The sequence below is a fragment of the Podarcis pityusensis genome, assembly GCF_964106645.2.
Source record: "Podarcis pityusensis genome assembly, chromosome: 5".
NCBI classification, from domain to species: Eukaryota; Metazoa; Chordata; class Lepidosauria; order Squamata; family Lacertidae; genus Podarcis; species Podarcis pityusensis.
In genome coordinates, this window is record NC_138032.1 from 27182499 (window position 1) to 27210356 (window position 27858).

The window sequence follows — 27858 nt, forward strand, 5'->3', positions numbered from 1 at the left end:
TGTGGGGGTGGATGTATTGCACAAGGGACACACAAATAGGGCAGGCATTAATATTAACATCCATACTGAGTGAGGATCTCTATTTTCGCATATTAATCACACAGGACAATGGGTTGCCTCTTTGGCAGAAACTAAGCTATTGTCTCAAACAGATCACAGACCTTTTATCCCACACATTTTCTTCTCTTCATCACAGAGATTATTCATCAACTGATGCACAGAACATTCATCAGTGACGTAAGTGTTGCTGAGAGCTATAACATGAATGAGAATATGCTGATTCAAGAACAACTCAGAGTGTGAAAAGTCTTATGTGAAAATTAATGTTCCACCCGAAACTCCAGTGCTGTGAGGATCCTGATACAGTAAGGACTGTGAAATGCTTTCTCCTATAGTTTAAATTACAACATAATTTCTGATCACTGATTACTTTCCTCTAAAAGGGAAATCTTAACTGTATGTTTCTTTGCATTTCTGTAACAACTTCTGTCTCTCTTATTGGAGTTCCATCACACCAGATGTGTGCAACATGGGGTAAACTGATCTATGTTGAATGTGAAACTGCCATTGCTGAGGAATAGTTCACATACAGCTACCTAAGGGCCTTTCAGGAGACACTTCCTTCTATGGCTGGATTACACCTCAACAGAAATGCGGGCCACCAGAACTAAAGGGAAGAGATACCAATTAGTGTGCAAAAGTCCTCGATCAGACGACTCTGCCACCTGAGCTGATATTGCTAGGCAGCCCCACTCTGTCAATTGGTCGAGCCGGAACCATCAGTTCCCACATGACTTGCAAATACCAAGCTGGAAGCCAACACAAGCTTTTAAGAGAGATGAACATGGTATAAGAGGCATCCTTTTTCTGTAGGGTTCACTCATTTATTTTGTTTCACTGCCATCTCTGGGATGAGTGAGTTCACCACAATGCTTCTATCACATCACCATCAACTCTTAGGGCAGAAAGGAACTGTCCATTGTTCCTGTAAGCACAATGAATCAGTGTGCCTAATGCCCCAAATGTCATAGAATCATGGAATTGTAGAGCTGGAAGAGATCCCAGGGGTCATCTAATCCAAGCCAGTGCAATGCAAGAATCTCAACTAGATCATACATGACAGGTGGTCATCCAACCTCTGCTTTAACCCCCCCCCCACCCGAAGGAGAATCCACTACCTATGGTGGGGGTTTGCTCCACTATCAAACAGCTCTTACTGTCAGAAAGTTTTTATTGATGCTTAGTCAGAATCTCCTTCTTGGAACTTGAATCCATTGGTTTGGGTCCTAGCCTCCAGAGCAGGAGAAAACAAGCTTGCTCCATCCTCTATGTGACATCTCTTGAGATATTTGAAGATGGCTATCATATCATATTAGATACTTGAAGATGGCTATCTCAGTCTCCTCTTTACCCCAAGGCAGCAGAAGTTTAGGATCAGAGTTTTCCTTCTCCTAAATTGGCTTACATTCCCAGGTTGACAAACCCTATCTGCCACTCACTTCCCTCTACAGCACATGCAGAAATCTCCTTCTTGACTATTGACCCACTATTGATGTTGTCAACTCAATCCACAAAGCCTCTCTTCACATACAGGCGAAGTCCTTATCTCACCAAGGGTTTGAGACCCATCAGCTACCCTCACCTGGTTTAGTCAACCAGGTGAAACAATTTCCCAGCGAGTGGCCACTGTTGCATGCGGACAGCTTCTAGGAGCCGCAGGTGAGAGCTGAGTAGGAACTACCCCTCCCCTAACACCCCATGTACTCCTTAATTTATTTAATTTATTGATACTTTTCTACTCTGTACTTGGGGACATCACAGTTTTAGTGCTATACTGCAACAAAACTCACCTGAATTATTGCAATGGCCCTACTTCCCCAGTGTCTATGCTTAAGATTGTAGAATCGGTGTAATTAAACATTCTGTTCCATTTTGTGAAGTGGCCCTTATTCCGCTCATACCAGCTAGTGAGAGCCTTCTTTTCTTTCTTTCTTCTTTCTTTCTTTCTTTCTTTTTTGCAATGTAACAATCTTTATTAATAGTCCTACAATACATTACATATATGTAGTACATCTCGTAGAGTAAATTGAGATTTCAATCATATACACGCACACTAAAAAAAACATATACTTGTCTTTTCTTACATAGTTATAAACCTTAAGCTTCAGCTGTGTTCATGCTACTTTTTATGTGGTTATTAACAAAGATTATTAACAAAAAAAATCATAAAAACTTTGGACTTCCTGTCAATTCCCATTGTATGCTTTTATTCTAATAGTGAATGTACCTATCATTATTAATCTATTCTTTATATATTGTCTAATACATTCTTACAACAATTTGTACCATTGATCTTATTTCTCCTATATTTCTTTATCCAAGGTCATTCAAATGCTGCCATAGATGAAAAACCATTGGTATATTTTTGTACATATCTCTTGCATTTATCCCATTTTTGTGCAAATTCTTGTCTTGAACTGCCCCTTAGGCTGTCGGTCAATTGCGCCTTTTCCACATATTCTAGCAACTTATTCTGCCAATCCATTATAGTCAGAACATTTTCCCCTTTCTAGTTCTTTGCTACTAGTATTCCGGCCACTGCCGTAGCATATAGAAATATTTCTCTTAAGTTTTTCAGGATATCTTTACCAACAATGCTTAACCAAAACGCTTCTGGCTTTTTAAAAAATGTTGTTCCAAATATTTTTTTCAGCTCAGCATAGATGAGGCCCCAGAGTTCTCTTATTTTCCTACACATCCACCACATGTGGTACATGTCTCCATTACTTTCCTCACACCTCCAACAGTTACTCGCGATATAAAAATGCATCCTGGAAAGCCTTGACAGCGTAAGATACCATCTATACTCCATCTTTAGCATGTTCTCTTTAATATTGTAACACGCCGTAAAATTCATAGTTGTTTTCCAAAGGTTTTCCCATTCTGCCAGCATTATGGGATGCCAGTATAATGGAAGAGAGCCTTCTTTGCTTTCAAAGTGTAATTTCATCATGTGATCTTGGACTATTCCCTCAAAATTAGCCACTGCTGGATTCCTCCTGCCTGCTACTGCAGAGGGAAAAACCCCTTCACTGCCGATGCATAATTAAGAATAGAAACAGGCAGTAGAACCGACAACCATGATGATAATGTTCCAGTGAGACTTAGTCCCTGGTAAATGGGAATAGGATTGCAAGTGGGCATCTCTGCCAGGCAATTTTTATTCACCTGCACCAATGCAGTCCCATTCAGTGGACTACATCACTATGAAGGGTTAATGACAAAGCCTCTCCTCTTCCCGGAGGGGAGGTGTTGTGAGCGAATTTTTGCAAAGATGCAACATGCAGCAGGTAAAAATAATGAAATTTCATATGATCGGTAATTCTATATCTGATCTTTATTTCAATCCTAGTCATCCTATCTATGGGGGATCTTGGTTGAGCTTGGGCTGCATACACACTAACCTGTTTGTAAGACAAAAATGTAGTTTTTTCTTAGTCATACTCATTCATGCTCATACTCCACAAGCTGTTTTCAATCTTGTTTGATTCTAGTTCCTGCCCTCCTGCTATGGTATGTATATGACAATGTGTTTGATATGCCCTTGATCCACGCCTTTACCTCCCTGGACATGCCCAAGCAAATGAAGGAGGATGTGGTGATTGCAATGTTGGCGCATGCTCCCCCACGATGTCATTAGACAGGTGTGGATACTCTCTCCCTTTCTGGGACCACCCACAACTGATTTCATCTGTTTTCAAATGGCGACACTGCAGGATAATGCAGAGTCAATCTGCAATGACCTTGAGAAGAAGCACCTTTTGGGGGCAAAAAAATATGCAAGAAATCTGGATTATGTGAAAGCATAGAAAAAACAAGTAATCTCCATTGACTCTAGAATAAAATGCCATGTGTACACAGGCTCTGTTTCACATTCCTGCTCTATATGCTAAAGCAGGCTTGTTTGGTTCATTTTTCAGGCAATCCTCTACATGCTCCTGTATATACCGGTATGTATTATTATTATTATTATTAGCCTCTTGCTAATATATTATTATTATTATTATTATATTATTATTAGCCTCTTGCTAATGGTCTTCAGTTTGGAATTAGCAAACTTTGTTCCCAGGATTCTATGCCACATTTTCTGCCAGGAAGGTAGAGAGAGAGAGTCATTTCTGTTTCCGTATACAGTGGTACCTCGGGTTAAGAACTTAATTCATTCTGGAGGTCTGTTCTTAACCTGAAACTGTTCTTACCGTGAAGCACCACTTTAGCTAATGGGGCCTCCCGCTGCTGCAGCGCCGCCAGAGCACGATTTCTGTTCTCATCCTGAAGCAAAGATCTTAACCCGAGGTAATATTTCTGGGTTAGCAGAGTCTGTAACCTGAAGCGTATGTAACCTGAAGCATATGTAACCCGAGGTACCACTGTATTGTCCTCTGCTATGGTGCTTATGGTACCATGTAAGCAGTAACTTACCCCCCATAGTAGATCAGGCACGGCCAGTATTAGAAATTATAACTGAGAAGTATGTTTGGTGTATTTTGTTAATAAGCCTAACTGTTTGGTTAATTAAGCATGTTCTGATTTTTGCTGGGGGGTGGGCAGAATTCTGGCTAAGCTTATCTCACCCCATATTAATGCTTTCATTCTCCACTAAGTTACTTAGAAAGTGTGCTAACTTTCTAACTTTTGGAGTTGGAGGGACAGAGATTGGAAGCTGGCAGAATTGTAAGTCAGTCCGTCAACTAGATCTTGCCCCATGATACTTCAGAGTCCTGCTGTTATTAAACTCAGTGATGGCAGCATCTGATTCACTGGGATATTTGAGAGTGAATCTAGTGCCATTGTTAAAGCTGAAACAATTAGATATCCGCCTAATTTGATGGGCATAGTGTGCCTTTGTTCCAAGAACTTTCCTAAGGTTCTTAGCGATGGCACAGAAAACATTTGTTGTCTTCCCATGTTTGGGCTGCAGAAGTGGGTGTGGGAATCTAGAATTTAAGCCTGGGTATATGCAATTTGTAAATAAAAGGAAACATGACTAAGAATTTAATCCACAGAATCTACTCTTTGGGTGAGAAACTGTTATGTTGCCAGGACACATATTTATTACAGCAAACTGCTGTTTACTCTGTAATAAAAAGAAGCATTCATAAATTAACTAAAATGCTAGCAACCTCATTTGACATCAGGTTTTAAAAAACAAGATTCATCCCATGAGGGCTGGAAATAAAGCAAGCAGGGGAGGGGGCCCTGCTTGCTTTATTTGTATTTTTACACCTATCTCTCTACTGCTCAAACAAGGAAACAAGTCGTCTCAAAGTGGTGTGTGTGAAAACCAAAGTAAAAAAAAGGGCAGAAGAACACGGAACTGGGAGAGAGGGCTCAGTAAGCATCTGAAATATAAACATTTTAAGCCGGCATCTAAAACTAAATACAGAGAGTGCCTGTTTAATATACAGAGGCAATGAGTTCCGCAATACAGATCTAGTTAGTGAAGCTTCACACGCGACACACTTTTGCATCATATAGATTACTCCTTTACAGCACCTTGAGAAGAGGAGGTTCATGTTGAGGCTCGAATGTCTTAATAGCTGGGTGACTAGGAAATCAGCAGGTGAAGCTTTCCCTAACATGGTTGTTCAAAGTATACCTGAAGGAGCGTCTCCACCCCCATCATTCTGCCTGGACCCTGAGGTCCAGCTTCGAGGGCCTTCTGGCAGTTCCCTCACTGCAAGAATTGAAGTTACAAAGAACCAGGCAGAGGGCCTTCTCGGTAGTGGCACCCACCCTGTGGAACGTTCTGCCGTCAGATGTCAAGGAAATAAACAACTATCTGACTTTTAGAAGACATCTGAAGGCAGCCCTGTTTAGGGAAGCTTTTAATATTTGATGAATTATTGTATTTAAATATTTTGCTGGAAGCCGCCCAGAGTGGCTAGGGAAACCCAGCCAGATGGGCTGGGTATAAATAAATTTATTATTATTATTATTATTATTATTATTATTATTATTATTTTATCAAGGGACAGGAATTCAGGCACAAAATACATTAAGAATGTAAGAAGAGCTTTTGCTGGATCAAGCCAAGAGCCCATCTAGTCCAGAATCTTCTTCTCACAGAGGCCGACTTTGGAAAATCTGCAAGCTGGACCTTAATGCAACAGCACTCACCCAAATGTGATTCCCAGCAGCCAGCAGTCAGAGGCATTCTGCTTCCAACAAGGTGATAAAAACATAGCCATCATGTCTACAATAGTCTTATCGTCTCTTCAAGCCACCCAGGGTGGTGGGTGGGCATCACTACATCGCGTGGGAGAAAATTCCACAGTATACCATGTGAAGTACTTTTCTATTGTCTCTGCTGAATCTTCCAACGTTCCGCTTCATTGGATGACCCGGCATTCTAGTATTATGAGAGAGGGAGAAAAAATATTTGCCCTACTTAAACAATTAGCTGGAGACAATGCATAGTATTGTTTTCTACTTGGTAGATTTCTGGGTTAGTGACATGGCTCATTGTGCTAGGGAAAACAATAATTAATTTTGTTTCTTTAGTAAATTTATATTTTGCCATTCATCCGAGGATTGATCTACAGAATCTGCTCAGAAAGAAAGAAAGAAAGACATCTAAATCACCTTGTTTTTTAGGCAGAATCTATATTTTTATTTTACAGCAGATGTTCTATGGGTCGTTACTGAATTCTGTCTCTGAGGTATCCCTGTCTCTTTTATTTTTCCCAGCCTTAAAAAATGTACATCTAGGAGTTCTTGCTTCTTAATTATGATAAACTGTCTTGTTACATTGCTGAGCTTGCTAGGACTACTTAGAAATACTCTGTCAACAGAACCTATTCCTCCCTTTCTGAGCACTGCAGTCATCAAACATCCAGTCCTTTTACAAGTTCTGCTATAATTTTCATTATATACATATAATATAATTTTGTGGACAGAAACTATAACAAAATACCGCCCACTATAAACACATGCTTATAGGGTTGGTTCAGATATTTGTAATTTTTTCCACAAGGAGCCACCCAAATGGCTCAAGGGGTGCAGCTGTATGGAGGGAAATGATGACTTCCTCAGCCATTTCACACATGGGAATTGTGGTCAGGGAGTGGTGTTTGCATCACCCAGATGAGGGCACCAGATCAGATGTGGCATCTTCTATGTGGCTGATTCCCCAGGGTCCATTTTTCTTCCTTTTTAAAAAATAAGTACAGTATAAACTTTATTTAAACAAGTTTAAAAACGGTGATGACAGGAACAGACTCTAAAACTAAGTTTCACATCACACACAGGAACCTGAACTCTTTCTGTGTGGAGTACCGTATTTCTCGCTTTATAAGACACACCAGACCATAAGACGCACCTAGTTTTTGGAAGAGGAATACAAGGGGGGGGGGGAATTCTGAATCCCAGAAACCAGGACAGCCAGCGGGATCGCTGCGCAGTGATCCCGCTGGCTGTCCTGGCTTATGGGATAGCCACGCGCAGCCTCTCCTGGGCAAGGGGAGCCTTCATCCCCTGCCCGGGAGAGGCCGCTCACGGCTAAGGCTCCCCCAAGAGCTGCGGTCCCTTTAAAGAGCGCACGGAGTGTGTGTGCGGCTCTTGGGGGCTTTTCCACAAGGAGGAAGAAGGGCAGCCCTTCTCCCTCCTCGGGGAAAAGCCCCCAAGAGCCGCACACACACTCCACACGGCTCTTTAAAGGGAGCGCTGAGCAGAGCCTCCCGCCTGCATTCGCTCCATCAGACGCACACATATTTCCCCTTACTTTTTAGGAGGGAAAAGTGTGTCTTGTAGAGCGAAAAATACGGTAATTAGTGAACTTATCAAGCAAAAAGTAACCAGACCTCATATACAAGCCAAGTATAGAAAGCCACTGTGTGCACATCTGGTGTTTAACTCCTGTTGGGTGGGTATCCCTTGACAGCATAGTCATTTTTGAAGTTTTTTTTTATTTCATTTGAGGTTTTTAAGCAGAGGTTGGATGGCCATCTGGCATGGATGGTTTCACTGAGATTCCAGCATTGCAGGGGGTTAAGCTAGGTGGCCCTTGAAGTCCCTTCGAACTCTACAGTTCTATGATTCTATGATTTCTAGACTCACCCAATTGATTGTAATAATGTGTTGTTGTTTTTAATTGTTGTAACCCACCCCTGAGGGCTGTATGGGGTAGTACCTCTGTGGGGGACACGCCATGCTCCTTCTTGGGTACTTCGTTCACCTTTGGTCCCCACTCCACGCTCAGCTCTCACCTGTGGCCCCTAGAAGCTTTCAGCATGCGACAGCATCCACACCCTGGGGGACTGCTTTGACAGGCTGGCTAAACCAGGTGAGGGTAGTCAATGGGTGTCAAAACCTTGGTGACTTCCCTTGCATACAAAGATAGGCTCTAGCAGATTCAGTCAAGACCAACTATGGGTCCAATGGTCAAGAAGGCGGTTTCTGCATGTGCTGTAGAAGGAAGTGAGTGGCAGATGGGGCTCATCAACCTGGGAAGGTAGCCCATCTAGGAGAAAGAAAACTCTGGTCCTAAACCTCCTCTGCTTTGCAGGATATCTGTGGGAGAAGAAAAGGATAACCCTACACAAATCTGGAGTGGAGTCCCTAAGACAATTGGATGGCACATTGTACACCTTCTGGCAACTCCTGCAGCCAAGCTGGTGCCAAATGTATTGCTCTCCTTTCCTTTGAACCACATCAGCAAGGCTGAGAGTCGGGCATTGTCATCTGGGCAGCCCAGGACCTCCATACACCCTGCCCAAGCTTACACCCCAGGGAGGTCACTTTGGTGCTGCTAATGCTTTGACTTCACCCCCAGATGTGCACTGCATTGTCTATTGAGACAGACAGATGCCAACAACGCCTATGAACCATTTCCCCCAAGTGCAACCTTTCTTAAGTAATGGGTCACAATGCACAAATGGAACTAGATTAGTTCACCACAAGAAGGGTAGGGCTATTGTTCTCCTTTAACAAAAAGCAGTATCCCAGATTCAAATAAAAGTGTGCCTTTAATTCATTTATCATTTATTTATCTAACAAAGTTCTTTATTCTTCAAAGCTGCCTTTCTGCTACTGTTCCAATACTTGGAAAGAAATTCAGTAACTTCAGTGTGGGAATTTTCACACACTGCTCAGAAAAAGGGGGGGAGTGCATAGCTTTAGGCTAGCTATACACCCCTTTCCTTACAAGGAAGTGGAAATAAGAGCCCTTCAGTATGGAACTGTTGAGTTCGAAGATTGCTGCAGGCAAACCAGAGCCTTCCTTTTCCTTGATGATCAAAGCAGAGATTAAAGAAGCCCATTGTTCGCTTGGAGGGATCTTTCTCCTAAGCTCCAGGGATAGAAAGATTTCTGGCCTGTACTTTTCCTATGATCCAAGCAGCCATTTCCTTTGCACTCATTATCAGGACACCCACACATTCCCACATTATGCAACCAAATAGCAACAGCCTGAACGAATCATTAAAAACAATAAAGTGCCTAATGACATCTAACAGATTTAGCACAAGCTTTCATGGACTATCACAATGTGAAAACGCTGAACTGCAAGATGTTCAATTCTATCACTTGTAGATTGTATTGGCACGATGGTGGTTTGTTTGTTTGTTTGTTTTTGTCATGCTACATGTATTAATTGGCTTCCCAATGCCATGATGTGTGTGTTATCAACACAATTGTGTTTTTTGTGCGTGAAAGGCTATTTTTTTCTAATGTCATTTGTAGTTTTCTGCATTTCATTGTTTTCCTGATCTCACTGTTTACAATGCCCCACTCCAGCTATGGATATATATACACCTATATCACAGGATAATACTTCATATATCCGATGAACTGGACTGTAGTCCATGAAACTTTATTCCATCCTAAGATTGTTTGTCTTTAACATCACACAAGGCTCTGTTGTTTTTCGTTGCAAAAAGTTTACAGAGCTACTCCTCAATTTGCATATGTGCATTTTGCAACAACAAAGGTTTAAGCACATGGTAAAGATCTCTCACATTATAGAACATACAGGAAAAAATAAAGCAAGGTCTGGAACAAAAGAGCTTCTCCCCAGCCATCCAGCCTAGCAGTTATGTCTTGTGTGTCATAGCATAGTAGTAATTCACAAATCATATGCTGGGAAACAAATCAAGATATGGAAGACAATACTACACAAGGATACTTGTACGGCTGAAGTCATGTCTTGGGGGCTGGAACAAAGGCAACAGTCATGGTAAGCCCACTTAATAAAAATGTGGAAGTTACTGGCCTCTTGTAGTCAATAATATTAGATGTGAGCAGTACCGTATATCCAATCACATTTGATAGCCCCCAGCCTTCATACCAACTAACAGGGAGAAAGCAAATTATGTAAGACTGCAACCTCCCAGATGTTATTGGACTACAACTCCATCAGCCCTGTTGGAAGGGCAAGGTGGTGCTGATGGGAGCTGGAGTTCAGCGTCTGGATGCTTAGAGGTGACCCACTGAAATCATGACTGACTGAAGTCCCACTGAGTTCAGTGGATATACTGAAAGTCTGGGGACGTCTGGTTACAACATGTGTCAATTTGAATCAGGGGTGGGCAACTTGTGCCTTCCAGGTGTTATTGGATTCCAGCTCCCATCAGCCCCAGCCAAGATGGCCAGTGTTCAGAGACAATGGGAGTTGAGGTCCAGCAACATCTGGAGGGCCACAGGTTCCCCACCTGATTTAAATTTATACCTCCTTTTTCAGTCATTAGGACAGCTGTTTAAATCATGCTTGCTGCAGAAGAAAGAGGCAGTCACCAGCTTTGGTTTGCTGATAAGCCCTAATGAGAGTTTCACTGACTATCCCTTGTAAAAGAAAGCATCTCTTTACGAGTTTGTATCATGTTTTTTAAAAAAAAGACAATAAAAGCAAATGCAGCTATGCTTTTCACTTACGGAGATGCTCACACTGCAGTAATGGAGGCATTATTACTGTTTACTATCTGTGCATAGTTGTGCATGCATGCCACAATGTCATATAGAGAGATATAGGATAATTTGATCTAAATCCTACATCATCTGGCTTATGCCAATAGCATTTATCTCTCACTTTCAGGAGCACCTGAAATAATTGCAACATTATCACAGGTGCACATAGTAAATGATGTACACTATTCTCTAGTCTAGTTAGTTGGAGGAAAGCAGACAGATAGCAGGGTATATATATATATATATATATATATATATAACCCAGGGGATATATATATATATATATATATATGCACACGCGCGCACAGCACCCAGGGGATAAAAGTGTGGAAATGGACCTATAACCATCGTGCAACCACAGATTACTGGGAAGCTTTCCTTACTGGATGGGAAAGGTCCATTAGTTGACAAGGAAGGAGCACTTCTAGTTCTATCACAGAGCCCATCCTTTGCATGCAGAAGAGATTGTGGTCTCTAGTTACAGATTTCCCCAGCAGTAAGCATGGGAAAAAAGGGACGCGGGTGGCGCTGTGGGTTAAACCACAGAGCCTAGGACTTGCCGATCAGAAGGTCGGCGGTTCAAATTCCCGTGACGGGGTGAGCTCCTATTGCTCGGTCCCTGCTCCTGCCAACCTAGCAGTTCAAAAGCACGTCAAAGTGCAAGTAGATAAATAGATACCGCTCTGGCGGGAAGGTAAACGGCGTTTCCGTGTGCTGCTCTGGTTCGCCAGAAGCGGCTTAGTCATGCTGGCCACATGACCCGGAAGCTGTACGCCGGCTCCCTCGGCCAGTAAAGCGAGATGAGCGCCGCAACCCCAGAGTCGGTCATGACTGGACCTAATGATCAGGGGTCCCTTTACCTTTACCCTTTAAGCATGGGAAAAGTCTATTTCTTGAGACATTAAGGAGCTGCTGGAAGTCACACTAGACATGACTGAGCAAGAACCAGTGGGTAGGCTGAGTATAAGACACCCTCATATTGTTACACCCCAATCCCCGAGTGGTGCGGGATTCCAGGGGTTCCAGACGCTTACCCAGGGTTCATGTTTCCTCGGAATGAGGGACAGCGGAATCTGTGGTATCTTTAGGATATATGGTTTCTTTACACACATATACACCTGAGCCTACCATGGAGGGGTTCACAGCATTAACTTCCCAATAAGGTCTTGATTCTCCCATGGCCACAGCCTTGAATTCCAGCAGAAATCAGGCATGGCTCTGACTCTTGGTCTTCCCAGCCTGCTGCCTTTGCTTCCAGCTTTTAGCTCACATAATTCAACTCTCCACTCTGGCCTTTGTCTTGACCAGTGAGTTGAGGGACCGGGCCACTCATTTTCTGTCGGGCAAAGAGCCACTTCCTTTGTTACCATAATAGTCCATACTTAGAAGGCCATCACTTCACCAGGAAGCTAGCCTGGCTATTCCAGGAATTGAATCCATGCTGGACCCAGGAATTAGAAGGGTCTCAGACATACAGCCTACCCCACCACCAACTCATAACAGTTATGTTCCAATAAGCCTTGGGCAAGTTACTATCCCTCCACACCAGATTCCCATCAGCCAAACAGGAATTACGCCGGGCTGCATGCAATAAGGAAGCAAAGTTACTACCTGCCTTGACAAGAGCCTGAAAGATAGGTATGTTATAAATAAATACACAAAATGCTTTCACTTATCCATGTTATCTATATCCTTTTCTAATACACTTCAGTGATAAAACTCAAAATCCAATGCCACCTAGTTAAACCTGTCCTACCTGGTGCTGTTGTTTCCTGCCCCCCCCCCTTTCCCCCTAGAGATGATCTTAGCTTTCTACAGCAAATGTATCACATCTAAAATCTCTCTGGTGGAGAGCATTTGAACAGGATGCGGGGAGGAAACTATTTGAGGATCAGAAGTACATTTCCGAATGGTAGGTTGAAATGGCATTTCGGACATAATATGCTGTGTGAGTGCTTTTTATCGTGCTCTCGAGAATAAACTCATTTTTCCCAACAATGCAGCACCTGTTCCTGGCCAAGAAAGGTGAATGAGATTTGGTCTTAGGGAGGCAGAACCGCTGGCAGAAGGAAGCCAGAAACCAATATTCCAAGTCCCTTAGCACTTGACTTAGCAGGACTTCTTTCTTCAAGGCAATGCCCTCAGAAGAGTAGCCGGCATCCTCTCCTTATGGCAGTGAGCGCAGAAAGGCACCACAATCCCAGTAGAGGGAGCTCACCTCCTTAATCTCAGTGCTTATGGATACAGAGTGCATCCATCAGCCGTGAATCAGCACAGCGTTCACCAACCTGGTGCCCTCCAGATGTTTTGAACTTCAACTCCCACAGCTGATGGGAGCAGTGGTCCATAGCATCAGGAAGGCACCAGGTTGGCAAAGGTAGAACTGGATATATACAATGGAAGAAGAGAGGCACTTAATGGAACAGTAGGTGACCAGGGTGAGGAAAAACTATTTAGCAGCACAATCTTAGGCATGTCTACTCTCAGAAGTTAAGTTGTACATTCCATTAAATTTGGTGAGACCTGCTCCCAAGTATAAGTGCAGATGGGACTGCAGGCTTAATTGCCTGAAATCAAATGGTACCTCTGGAGGTGGAATTGAAATGAAGTGAGGCAAACAGCCTCATACAAAATGCTTGGGATCCTGTTAATACCTGGAATACTGATGTGGTAACAGGCACTTAGTTCTGCTGTTAGGATAATTCAATTAAGATACATGTTGTTGATAATTAACTCTTGAAGTCACCACTCAGTTTCCCCAGAGATGTGTTCAAACTCTAGAAGCTTTCCATTAGGACTATTTTTAAAACTCCGTTTTACAAGCAGAGCTGCCACAATAGCATTTCTTCTCATGCTGTTGGTGATAATAATTATTTCAGTTCTTATGAAGGACTATCATTAGAAAATAATCAGCAGCATTCCCTGCTTTCTTCACTGTATGAAACTGGCTAATTTGCAGCCCAATCCCAAACTTGAATATTAAGAAAATCAAGTCCCACTGGGCTGAACGGAGCTTACTCCCAAGTAAGAATAGGGCTGCAGACTTAAGATAGCATTTGCTTCTTTTCCCAAGCTGCAATTGTACTATTATGAAAATATTAGCTCAGCAGTCTGTCTATCATCTGTTTCTTTAACCTAAAATTCATTGTTAGGATAAGAAACTTTATCACAGCTTTCACAGACAATCGCTCTTCAGTACCTTACTCCTAGAAATAGCTTTCCTAGATCTCATCATTATATTCCCTGGAGAAATTATCTCTGTTGTCTCACGGCACAATATCTAAGTAGGCAACGTCCCTGGGAAGCTCCATTTTCATTAATTGACACAGTATAGAAGGGAGACAATTTGATTTCATTTAAGCCTCAGACCTTGTAAGAAATTATTTTCATTTAAGAAAGCACTTGGAGAACAATGAACAAGACTGAAACAAAGTACGGTAGCTACAGTCTGCACATCAAAGGACATTGTTTAGGATTTTTGCAAAAAACCAGGCTCCTCCGGCAAATTAGTAAGGCTGAAAGTCTCTTACTTTTATCAGGTATGATTATAAGAGGCTGCAAATATCACAGTGGATGGGTGTCTCTCCAAAACCTTGCTATGGTAATGACTCTGGGATTTACCCATCACTTCATAGTAAGAACAATACGTTTCGCTTCACAGAATACACCTTATCAGTGCATGCAAGAGAAGAACATTGCAACGTGATTTGAGCTTTCTACAGAGAAATGGCCTCTTGTGTCACTGCTTCCTTTTGACACTTGTCTAATGATGCCATGACAGAAATATCTATAAAAAACTGTTTTCATTTCGCAACTGAAATAGGTATCATTGTAAACTATGTACATACAGCAACCTCCAAACTTCAAGGCAAATACAAATACTGCCAGATTGGCAAAAGGCTGTAATGTTATCGCTATGGAAGTTTAAAACTATTTCAGTTCTACTTTTTTTCCTCAACCTGGGAGTATTTACTAAAAAGTTCCTGCAAATACTTCTATCTGCCATTAAAACCTCCACCTGCACAGAGTCTGTTAGGGGTACGTTTTAACATCCCTAACTTTCGTAGGGATGGTTGCATTGTAAAACACACAGCCACACGCAATCCACACTTTTCCAACTGCTATCTCAACAAAACGCAAGCAACATTTCTGTAGCAATGCCCTGTAGATTCAAAATGAGCAGAAATCGATATGTGGAACCTCCCAAACAGTTAAGTCATTGTAAAATCAGCATCTTTTATTGATTTCTTTATTAATATCACATTTAAACATTTATACAAAAGTCCAGTCCTCTGAATTCTGTTTTACGGAGTATTCCCCCACCTTACCTTCCTCCTTGCCGCCCCAACCCTCCCCCCACAAAAAAAAAAAAACAATGCTTCAGCAATTGTGCAAGTCCTTCATGATCACCATCACAACAAGAAGTATGTATGTAAAGGTTCTGGTACATACTGAATCACGTGCCTTGCACACTTTGGGAGAGAAAAGAGGCCTCACAAATACTCACTGGTGTGTGTGTGTGTTTTAAATTATTGACAGCCCAGCAATGGAGAAACATGGATGTATGTTATCCTCAATAGTCCCTGGAGGATTGTGGTGGTCTTCTTCAATGATATGTCCTCATGAAAGAGCCACGTTTTGCTTGCTCTCTGTCTCTCAGGTAAACATAATTCTCAGCAAAGTTGTAACCCGCTCTCCAATCCAACCCCTTTTCTGCAGAAGGCGTGCAGCCCATTCACAACCTTGGCTTCCTGAGCAAGGTTTTGCTGAGGTCCTTGACTTCTTCTGGGCCGTTGACTCTCTCGTAGCCTAGAATGGCCATGGGCTGGTGGCAATACTCCTCAACTTGCTTGATCTGCAGAAAGCTTAGCGCTGTCCTCCAGGCATTCACTGCCTGGCTAGCATTCCTGGCAGAAACCACAAAGGGCTTGGAAGAGTATCCAGGCCCACTGGTCATGTTGAGAGCAAACTTCTCCATCTCCGGGCTCACCGCCAGGTTGACAAACCCATACACCTGCCGCAAAGTCTTGATGGGGTCCACTACCAGGTCCTCATAGCGGACAGCCATGTAGTTACCCTTCAGCCAGTCAGGCGGGCGCAACGCAGTTTGCAAGGTCTTGGCCATGCTCCCACAGATCACCTCCATGGCCCCTAAGGCGTGGTAGTCGGAGCCACCTCCCCCTTCCTTCTTGCTGTTCAGCTTGTGGCCAGCATCCAGGAAGGGCATGCGATGGATCCGGGGGTCCCTGCTCCTCACCACCTGCAGGCTCTCACGGATCAGCCCGTGGCGGGACTTGATCCTGGAGCTGGCCACTGCGCGGGGGTCCCGGACCAAGTGGATGACTTTGAGAGCCAAGGAAGGGTCTTGCATGAGCGGCGCCAGCACTCCCATATCGAAGACCCTCACGCCCTTAATGACCAGAGTGTGATACTTGAGGCACTCTTCCTGGAGGAGGTGCAGCTGCTGCGGAGGGCACTTCTTGCACAGCTTGTCGTCCACCATGCCCACCACTTCCTTGCGGTAGGCTGGGCAGAGCGGCGAGGAGCAGATCACTTTGTTGGTGGCGGCCCCGAAAATGCCCAGCGTGGTGAGGTTCTTCCCCGCCCCGGCCGTGCTGTAGAGCTGAAAGACGGAGAGGTCACAGCGGTACAGGGAACTCAGCATGTCCCGCGCCGCGCCTTGCAGGGAGACGGCGTCGCCCGGGTACAGCTTCTGCCAGACGTGCCACACCGGCTCATAGAGGAAGAAGACCTCCGGGTTCTGGTTGAAGAGCTCCCCAAAGAAGGAGGACCCCGACCGCCACGTGGTGAAGATGTAGACCAGCTGCCGCTTGCGGGCGAGGGGCACGGGGGGCCCGTAGAGGGCCCGAGTGTCCGACCGGGACTGGTAGGTGTAATAAGGCAGCTGCTGAGGGTAAGGGGTGCGGCGGGCGGGCGAGGGCTCGCTGCACTGCTGAGGCCCCTTGTGCCACTTATAGTCCAGCAAGTTGAGCATCGTCAGGAGCAGGAGGAGCACATAGCCCAGGCACAGCACCAGCGCCTTCCTGCGGAACACCTTCATGCCGGCGGAGGTTTGGAGCCAGGGCAGGAGAACCAGCCCTGCCAACTGTTGCACATCACAGGCAGGCGCTTGGGCCAAGGTGGGTCCGGACGCCCAGGGGCTTTCTCCCGGGCAGAGAGGGCATGTCCCCGTCTCTCAGGGAACCTGCTGTCCTTGGGGGCAGCCCCTCGTCGCCGCTGTTCTCCTGGGTGCCCACTGCACCCTGCTGGGCATGGGGCAGCTCCCCCCAGGGCTCTGTGGAAGAAGAAGCCGCTGTTTCCTTGCTACTTTCCCAAGCTCTTTTCTTCGCAGGACTTGGGAGCAGCCCCCTAGCGCCAGCAGATGCCCAGCCAAGCGGGCAGAGAGGAGGCAAAAGAGGAGGAGGAGGAGGGGACTGCTCTGCACCAAGTTAACGCATCATCCCAGCAAAGGGATGGTGCTCAGTCAGTTCCTCCGCCAGCCCGAGGAGTTTCCGCTCTGCAGCCCAAGCGCCAGGCGGGGAGCGGAGGCAGAGCCAGGGGAGCGGGGAAAGTTGCAGAGGCCCCCGTCGAGCCGCCGATCTCCGGAAAAGTGCATTGCGCCTGATTTTTGGTGGGTCGTTTTCCTAGGGGTGGGTGGCGGGCGCAAGCGAAGCAGCCGAGGCTCCCTCCTCCTGCGCGCCCGGCTCAGCCTGGGTCTCCCACCCGCCTGCCTGCCTTACGCCGATGCGGGCTGGTCCAGCAGGCTCTGGCCGGAGGAAGAGGAAAGAGACGAGGCCGGATGCGGGGATCCGCTAGGGCGATGCGAACGGCTCGCTGGAGAAGATCCCTCCGACTTGCGTGCTCCCGCCGCGGCTGCCCATCGCTCCCAAGCGCCCGCCAGGCACTCGATCCAGTCGGAGGGGAGGAAGAAGAGGAGAAGGAGGAGGAAGAAGAACCGGCCTCCCTGCAGCAGCAGCAGCAGCAGCAGCCGGCGGCGTCGAGGTCTCTGCAATGCTCAGGCGGCGCCGCTCCATCGCCAGCCCATGGAGACTTTGGGAGCGAAGCACTTCTTTGCCCGCCAGGCAGAGAGCGCGACGCAATCGGAGCCCAGAGGCACCAGCAGCGGCGGAGGCGGCAATAGCAGCGGCGCTTCAGCAGCGACGCCCGCCCGGCTCGCTTCCCCCTCTGCTGAATGGCCGAGGAGCTGCAGCCTCCAACGCAGCCGCCCGCGCCCGGCCCCCGCGGCCCTCTCCGGGCCTTCTCATTGGATGCTGCGCCTGCCACTCCTGCCGCTGACTCCCCTGCCCCTCCCCTCCCTTCCCCGGGTCAGGGATGCTGCTGGGTGTTTAAGGCTCTGCCGCGGAGCCTGGCCGGCTGGCAAGGAAGGGCAGCTCTGCTCAGCTGGCTGCCCGCATCGCCACAGGGCTCCCCCTCCCGCCCGCGTGCCGCCTGCTCCCACTCCAGTCCGCCCCGCCACACAATCCCCTCCGTTGGGAGATGGGCGCTGGGGAAAGTTTTCCCAAAGTGCAGGCAGCTGAGCTTCTCTGCAAATCCCGAAAAGAATCTTCCGCGGCTGCTTCGTTCCAAGGAAACGCAGTCCAGCATGCTCGCGTCAGACAGTCCCGTTCTGTAAGGAATCCATTCAGCAGATTCCGCTTTTCTTTTTAGAAAAGTTTCGTCCTATTGCTGCTACTACTCCTGCAAGACACCAGCATGAACAGCAGTAGACGTGTGGAATGTTGACACGCGTTTAAATCAGGTTTTTAATTTACCGTCGGTTTTAATTGTTTTCGAATGCTTTAAATAGTTGCTTTTAATCTTTTTATTTGGGGGAGGGGCGGTAATTTCATTGTTGCGTTCTTCTTATATAAACAGCTTTGGGGTTTCCTTACAACCGAGCGGGATATACATTTTGTGAAAAACAGCCCCAGCAACAAAATCGTTGCTGTTTCTAAACAACCGTGTTAAACTCATGCAGGATACGGTAGAGTCAGGCAGACAGGCAAGCTGAAAACGCAGAACAATTTCGTGCACACCTGCAAAAGATTGCTATGGGCACATTCCTGGGCGTGCTTGCACAGAAGTAAGTCCCACTATGTTGAGTGGGATTTCATCTCTGGAAAGAGTGCATATTATTGCAGCCTGAAAGATGTGGTATGTTCATGTACAAACATAAGAAACTGCTGAGAGTGAGATGATCCATGAGGTGCTTTTGCTGCTTAGGAGTATAGGAAACTGCTATCTGCCAAGCCAGATCATCAGTCCATCTAGCCCCATAATGTCGACACTGACTGGCGGTGACTCTCCAGGGTTTCAGGCAGGGGATTTATCCAGCTGTACCTGCAGATGTCAGGAATGAACCTGGGACCTTCTGCATCCATGGCAGATGTTCTATCCCTGGGCTTCAGCCCTTCTCCTATTTAAAATGGGCCGGACAGCTATCCTAAGATTGCGCTTTTTGCCTGTTGCCCCCAGAAAAGAATCTTGAGGCACTTTAAAGGCTGACAGGTTATTTGAGGCATTGTGGATTATAGGACATTCCATAAGATGCACTGAGTTGGCCGCAACGAAACGAAATACTTAGCTCCAGAGATGGTGGTGGTTGTGAACATTTTGAAAGATGAGACTGAAAAGTCAGTGCCGACATTCCAAAAGCAGAGGTATCTTATATAAGTCATTATATAAGGCTGTGGCTGGATGGTTACGTGGGAGCCGGTTGAAGTTAAATCCTTCGAAGACAGAGGTCCTCTGGCTGGGACGGGACGATATGGGATTGAGGGGGCAACTCCCATCTCTTGCGGGGGTGCAATTAATGCCAGCACCGTCCGTTAAGAGTTTGGGTGTAATCTTCGATACCTCCCTCTCCATGGAGGCGCAGATTGCAGCTATAACAAAGGCGGCATTTTTTCATCTCCGCCAAGCTAAGCAGTTGGCTCCTTACCTCTCTCGCCCTGACCTAGCCACTGTGATCCACGCGACGGTCACCTCCAGACTGGATTATTGTAACTCGCTCTACGTGGGGCTGCCCCTGAGACTGACCCAGAAACTCCAGCGGGTGCAGAATGCCGCAGCGAGACTCCTTACGGGGTCTTCGCTGCGGGATCACATTCATCCGGTGCTATACCAGCTGCACTGGCTCCCGGTGGAGTACAGGATCAGGTTTAAGGTGCTGGTTTTAACCTTCAAAGCCCTATACGACCTAGGACCCTCGTATCTACGGGACCGCCTCTCCTGGTATGCCCCACAGAGGAACCTACGGTCTTCAAATAAAAACATCTTGAAGGTCCCAGGCCTCAGAGAGGTTAGGCTGGCCTCAACTAGAGCCAGGGCTTTTTCGGCTGTGGCTCCAACCTGGTGGAACGCTCTGTCACAAGAGACAAGGGCCCTCCAGGACTTGACATCTTTCCGCAGGGCCTGCAAGACAGAGCTGTTCCACCAGGCCTTTGGTCAGGGCGCAGCCTGACTCCCTCCTTTGGCAATCTTTACAATACTTTAGTTTATGGTTGCCATCAATTTTGATTTTAATTAATTCTTTGATGTTTTTATAATGTTGCACTATTTTAGTGTTGTTAGCCGCCCTGAGCCCGGCTTCGGCTGGGGAGGGCGGGATATAAATAAAATTTATTATTATTATTATTATTATTAAGTGAAGTAAACAAGAAACAAAGGGAAGATGTTCGCACACTGTAATATTGCATCCCTTAGGTTTTTCATGCAGCAGCTGCGTCCAATCCTGAATGCAACGCAATCAGGTCTGTATAGTATGTATGTGATAAGGGGATGGGGGTGGATAGGATTGGTCTAACTTAAAGTCCCACTGATTTCAGTGGGTCTGGCTTAAGTCTGGATCCAGCCCTTATTCATGTAGAACATCATTTTTTACATGCATACACCCACTCTAAAATTGCATCTTCCGGGGGGGGGGGGGGGGTTGCATCTTCAAAATACACACAAATCCAATGAAAGAGAACCCTTTGTGGTCCAAACTACATTGTTTTGTCTCTTTGAACTTCGGTGCTGCCTGAGCTTCGGTGCTCACCATCTTGAAAAAGGAAAACCGCCTGACACAGGTATGCAAGATTATACTATTAATTCAGGCTATGCTTGCTGGAAAACAGTATAGATTCATTATACATTAAAAACCTAGATTTTGATGAGCACATCCAGGAATAATATACTTATGGTATTGCATTTTAGAATGTAACTCAGACTCACATATTCTGCCAGTTGCAAAGACCTGCCCTCCAGCTTGCATTTTTCCTCTTCATCAGTACAAGGCTATCCTACAACTCCTTATTTAATGCGAGTATAAAGAGGCTTTTGCTATTCCTCATTTGTCTACACAGATTTTAAATTGCTTCCTTTGTGTCTCACATGGCACGCATTGTGGTTTTGATGCATTCACCTTCAATGTTTAAGGAAGTAAATATTTATTCTCTGTAAACATAGAGATCCGGGTGCCACATTTACACATATTTCAAGCATACCATTTGCATTCCGGTTGTTTCTGGATTATCCTGAACTAAAATGTTGTTTATTCTGTAAAGAAATAGCACTTAAACTAGGGTTACACTTCACTTCAGGCATCAATCTTCTGATTTAATATCTCTTTTAGTTGCATTATTCTCAAACCAGTGGTAGTCCCACCTCCTCCTGTTGGGAAAAGTTATCTCTGGTTACATTTGGTCTTGTCAAGCGAGTCTATCTGTTCAGTGCTCCATTTCTTATCCAGGAGTCTTCCTGGAAACAACGCATTGCTGGGGGCAAGGGGAGCTCTACATAACGAGTAAAGGTAAAGGTAAAGGGACCCCTGATTATTAGGTCCAGTCGTGACTGACTCTGGGGTTGCGGCGCTCAGCTCGCTTTATTGGCCGAGGGAGCTGGTGTACAGCTTCCAGGTCATGTGGCCAGCATGACTAAGCCGCTTCTGGAGAACCAGAGCAGCGCACGGAAACACCGTTTACCTTCCCGCCGGAGTGGTACCTATTTATCTACTTGCACTTTGACATGCTTTCGGACTGCTAGGTTGGCAGGAGCAGGGACCGAGCAATGGGAGCTCACCCCGTCGTGGGGATTCAAACCGCCGACCTTCTGATTAGCAAGTCCCAGGCTATGTGGTTTAACCCACAGCACCACCCGCGTCCCCTGCATAACGAGCCTTCCATCAAATCACAGAACTGTAGAGTTGGAAGGGACCACAAGGATCATTTAGGCCATTTAGATTCCAATGCAGGAATCTCTTGCCCAAGTAAGTTTTTATCTGTGCTTTTTGCCATCCAATGGAGGCTAGTCCATTAGGCCAAGGGGAGCACTGTCCCACCAACTTCAGTGTGCTCTCAGCCAGGCTCCACCTGCCTCCCTTCTTACTTCCAGCCCAATCAGACGGGAGGAGGATGGAAACAAAACTAGTTGTTTCCGTGGGTCTCTGTTTTTCTGTGAATTTCTGTTCTCACAGAGTTTGGTCTTCAGTGTTTGTAAATCCAATTTTCAAAAGAAAAGCAATAAAAGAGAAAGAGAAAACTACACAGAGCTGAAAGAGGAAGTAGGGAAAGCGATGCTCATCCCACTTCCTGGTTCAGCCTTATATGCTTTCCGCAGCTTGGATCAGCATCGCAAGGGCTAGTAGTCCAAGCGTCTCTCTCTCTGTCTCTCTCACCTCTGTTTCTGGGATAACGCCCCCACCACCACTTCATGATGAAGGGGGTCAGTGAATGGGTGGGAGAAGGGACTCACAGGCTTCGTGGGCAGCCAAGGAAGTACAGTGGTACCCTCAGGTTACATATGCTTCAGGTTGCAGACTCCGCTAACCCAGAAATAGTGCTTCACGTTAAGAACTTTGCTTCAGGATGAGAACAGAAATCGTGCTCCGGCAGCGCGGAGGCAGCAGGAGGCCCCATTAGCTAAAGTGGTGCTTCAGGTTAAGAACAGTTTCAGGTTAAGTACGGACCTCCAGAACGAATTAAGTACTTAACCCGAGGTACCACTGTACTCAAGAGCACCATGACACCCGCAGACGGCAACACTGGGGACCCCAGAGATGGACCAACAGCTGTTCCCTGCACAGGGGATATTTTCAGATGCATCACCCTTTCTATAGCCAGACTAAGGAAGCTTACAGTGTGTTAATCATTGTGTTCAGTTAATCACAGATTGAGATATGTACACTGAAGTGTAATATCCTAATCCTAAACTTCAGCAATTGCAGTAACAGAGTTGCCTTTATTAAGAGAGTCCCACTTTTTCACTCTTACTGCGAGTCTTCCCTGGTCCCTTTCAAAGTCCTGTGTCAAATCTTTATCCCTTGGCTTTCGTCCTGCCTAGCTTTGTATGCAGTTCTGGCTCAGACTCAGCAACCTCATTAGCTTTCTGAAGCAGGCTCATTTTCCTTGCATAAATGCATTTTTGCTCATGTGAAGTTCTGCCTTCTACTGAATTAACAGTAAGCTGCAAAATATGATTGATTGATTGATCTATCTTTCGTAGATGTATCGGTCTTTGCATTTTAACTGTCTTCTTTTGTTAACACGCGACTTCTCTGTTAGAATATTGGTATATGTTTTGTCTTCAGCGTTGTATCGTATTATCTATTCTGCAGAAGGATATGTGGATCATAACAGCAAGGTTAAATGGAAAATTCAGATTTGTATTGCAGACTATATTATTCACTTGTTTTCGCCATCTGCCCCCTCTGGTGTCCAAATCGTTCCTGCTTGGTAAGAAAATGAGGATTCGGAGCCTTATTCAGGCAGTTTTAAAGAAACACCAGTCCATTGTCAAGCCACTGCCTTTAACTATAACATATTTTTTTTAATAATAATAATAATATCTTTATTGTCATTGCCCCCTTCGGGGACAACGAAATTACTTGACTGCTCCATAAAAACTCTAATTAATCAATACAGTATAATACAGCAAGGGAGATTAGATGACTTTCAAAGTCCGGGCTTCCCATTCAGGGCCAAGATCGCTCTGGAGAAGAAGCTGTTCTTAAGACGGCTCGTTCTTGTCTTCATCGTCCTGTATCTCCGTCCCGACGGCAAGAGCTCGAAGAGACAGTGACCAGGATGCGATGGATCTCCATGAAAAAAAGGGAAATAGACAGAACACAATCCCATTCACGTCTACTCAGAAATAAGCTCACCGGGGCTTCCTCCGCAGAAGTAAGAGAGTTCAAAAGTGCAGCCTAAGGTTTACCTGGGAGTAACCTTCCCTGAACGCAATAGGATTTACTTCTGAATAAAAATTAAAATTATTATTATTATTATTATGAATAGATGTCACTAGGATTTCGCACTAGAGTGCAAACCTAGGCATGTTTGCTCTGGAGTAGCACTGTTTTCAGCAGGGACTTACCTTCTAGTGTGCATTTTAAGATTGCAGCCTTAGGGGATGCCTTGTCACAGAAATCATTATGTAACGAACTCCCCTGAAAGTTGGAGGAATGAATCAATAACATCCTTTTCATTCCTATTTCAATTAAATAACATGGAGCTTATATTTCCCATTTGTCCATTATAACCTTCTTTTCTCTCTTTTTGTTTCTTAATATGAATTTATTGTATTTATGCCTTGCTTTTGTATCCCCCATGTTTCATTTACCGCCGCCAGTAGCTCCTTGGAGGAGAAATTTAGGAATCAGCTCTGAACTATCTCCCTTCATATGAAGACCCTGCCCCTAAGATTGGTAGCTTTTATTTAAACCAAGTCCCTGTGTCCCCTTGGAGTGCAGCAAGAGCCAGCATGAGAAATTAGGGTCGGGTTAGCAATTCATTTTTACTGCTAATCTTGAGGGGGGTTATTATCATTTAATAGTTGTTAATTTATTATTTACAATTATAGACCACCTACTATCCGAAAATTTCAAAGCAGTTTATCATAGATTTAAAAAAGCATATATAAACAATAGAATAAAATTATGTCAAGTGATTAACATAATAGCAGGACAAATGCATAAACAGCATGCCTGTACGTAAACAAACTCAATAGAAATGAAACCAGAGAGCATAATATAAAATTCATCGAACATAACACACATTTGATATGTATCCATTAGGTGTGACTGTTCCATCTTGTATACTAGGAGTAGCCAATGTGCTGCCCTGCAGATGCTCCCATCAGTCTAGGCCAGCATATTCAATGGCCAGGGACGGGGTGGACCTGGGTCATATAGCATCCTATGCAAGGCCCTTGTGGTGCCTTCCAAAAGTCTGGTAAGGGAGGCACCAGGCTTTGGGAAGGAGGGTCCAAGAGCCCTCATGCTTCCTTCCCAAGGCTGAGAAATCTTTGGGAAGGAGGCAGGGGTACCTCAGGCCTCTGTCGGATCCTTCACAAAGTAAGCGCTTACTGGGTGTTTTTATCTTGTATTTTATTCTGTGAACATCCCTGAGATCTTATGATGAAGGGCAGTAAATGAATTTAATTAAATGATGATGTTGTTGTTGCTGAGGATGATGATAATAGGCTTTGGGGAGGAGGCAGGAAGGCACCCCCTTGGGTTCCCTTCCAACTCTACAAATCTATGATAGGGATGTGGGTGGCGCTGCGGTCTAAACCACTGAGCCTCTTGGGCTTGCTGATCAGAAGGTTGGCTGTTTGAATCCCTGCGACAGGGTGAGCTCCCGTTGCTCTGCCCCAGCTCCTGCCAACCTAGCATTTCAAAAGGATACCAGTGCAAGTAGATAAATAGGTACCACTGTGGCAGGAAGGTAAACAGCATTTCCATGTGCTCTGGCTTCCGTCATGGTGTTCCGTTGCGCCAGAAGTGGTTTAGTCATGCTGGCCACATGAGCTGGAAAACTGTCTGCAGACAAACACCAGCTCCCTCGGCCTAATAGCAAGATGAGCACGCGACCCCATAGTCGCCTTTGACTGGATTTAACCATCCAGGGGTCCTTTACCTTTTATCTTTTACAAATCTATGATTCTATTACAGTGGTACCTCGGGTTACAGACACTTCAGGTTACAGACGCTACAGGTTATAGACTTCGCTAACCCAGAAATGGTACCTCAGGTTAAGAACTTTGCTTCAGGCTGAGAACAGAAATCTGCAGCGGTGGCGCAGTGGCAGCGGGAGGCCCCATTAGCTAAAGTGGTGCTTCAGGTTAAGAACAGTTTCAGGTTAAGAACAGACCTCCAGAACGAATTAAGTTCTTAACCCGAGGTACCACTCAGACATAATGGACTTGGCAGTGTTGCTCGACTATACTAGTAAGCCACCTGCTCAGGAAAAAAAATAGGATGTATGTTCTGTTTATCACACTTGTCTTCACCTCTTTGTGTGGCAACACTTGCTGCACTGCTCAGGCCAAGACTTTGTAAAACACCCCTCAGAGAGGCCTCTTTTCTTTAGCTACAGATGTGTCCACAGCTGGTTTATACTAGCAGACACAGTTTGCCAGATAACTTTTACACATTTGTTTTTAACAGGCTCAGGCGTTCAAAAGCTCCAGGGAGAATTTTCCATGTGGCTTTCCAGCAAAGCCCAATAAAAAGAGCAGAACCTTCTGTGGCCATTCTGCTTTCACTTACTGAAGGACCACGTTCTGGGCTAAACACTTCTGATCCTCTTCCCAGATCTTAGCATATACTAAGGCCAAAAAAAAGGAATAGTTAATAATTTATCTAACAAACGCAACCTATTTTTCTGCTTATTGAATATTTATGGGCAGATAACGTTTCTTCAAAACATTCACATTAATTGGAAGTAGTCTGTGAATTTTGTGGGGGTTTTAAAATCACAGGAACATCCCTCAGTATTTACTGTGGGTCTCATACTTCCTCCAATACATTTATGCTACATTGACCTTCATCTCTCACCACTGCTAGAGGTGAAGGGCCACTCCACACATTAGCTGCACTTTTCTTACACAGAAAGAAGTTATAAAAGGCAGGCCCCAGAGGACATAAGTCCTTTTTATATGAGTCAGCTTCCCATCTACACTTGCATTTTATACAAAAGACGATGAAGTAGGAAGGGCAGTAGCACACTGATGAATCTGCTTGGCTCACAGAAGATCCCAGGGTCAGTTCCCAGCATTTAAGAGAGTGGTTGGTGCTGTGGTCTAAACCACTGAGCCTCTTGGGCTTGCTGATCAGGAGGTCGGCGGTTCGAATCCCCGCGACGGGGTGAGCTCCAGTTGCTCTGTCCCAGCTCCTGCCAATCTAGCATTTCAAAAGCACACCAGTGCAAGTAGATAAATAGGTACTGCTGTGGCGGGAAGGTAAACGGTGTTTCTGTGTGCTCTGGTTTCCGTCACGGTGTCCCGTTGTGCCAGAAGTCATGCTGGCCACATGACCCAGAAAGCTGTCCGTGGACAAACGCCGGCTCCCTCAGCCTGAAAAGCAAGATGAGTGTCACCAGGGCCGTCTTAAGTATATCTTGCACCGTAGTGCAAAGATCCCTCCAGTGCCCCCCCCCCCCAGTTCCCAGAGTTGCCAACCTTTTTACAGCGCTGCTGGCAGCTTTGCAGGGCTGGAGGAGGCGGGCAGTGGCTGGAGGGCAGCTCCTCTGGCGGGGAAGAGGCCAGGAGGCACCACGCCCAGCCTCCGCCTCTTCCCTGGCGCCCTCCAGAACTTGACGCCCTGGCGCCTCATGCCACTTACCTCTATGGGCAAGAAGCCCCTGAGCATCACACCCCACAGTCGCCTTTGACTGGACTTTACATTTACCTTTTACCTCAGCATCTCCAGGTTGGGCTGGGAATATCCTCTGTCTGAAACCCTGGAGTGCTGCTGCCAGTCAGGGTAGACAATATGGAGCTATATGGGCTGATAGCCTGACATGCTTGACATCAGCTTCCTATGCTCGTAAGCAGCTAAAGGACTTCATGAGTCCCATTAGGGGCCAGTGGGGGCAGTAGGCTGCTCAGCTCTATATCCCAGATGGGATCACCTCA

The 27858-nt window shown here is 45.6% G+C and overlaps 1 protein-coding gene and 1 long non-coding RNA gene across 11 annotated transcripts in view; both read right to left on the bottom strand.

Moving 5' to 3' along the window:
- The window catches only part of LOC308478508, a 72166-nt gene extending 65799 nt beyond the window's left edge, over positions 1–6367 (bottom strand). For all 10 annotated transcript variants that reach the window (XR_013987082.1, XR_013987083.1, XR_013987084.1 and 7 more), the window contains exon 1: positions 6181–6367. This is a non-coding gene — a long non-coding RNA (uncharacterized lncRNA). The remainder of the gene's footprint in view (positions 1–6180) is intronic.
- An 8811-nt stretch (positions 6368–15178) lies between these two features.
- CHST2 (carbohydrate sulfotransferase 2) lies at positions 15179–18190 on the bottom strand. The gene has a single exon (XM_081008158.1). It carries the CDS (start codon positions 17021–17023, stop codon positions 15698–15700), a length of 1326 nt encoding a protein of 441 aa, XP_080864284.1. The 5' UTR covers positions 17024–18190; the 3' UTR covers positions 15179–15697.
- Between the last annotated feature and the right edge of the window lie 9668 nt (positions 18191–27858).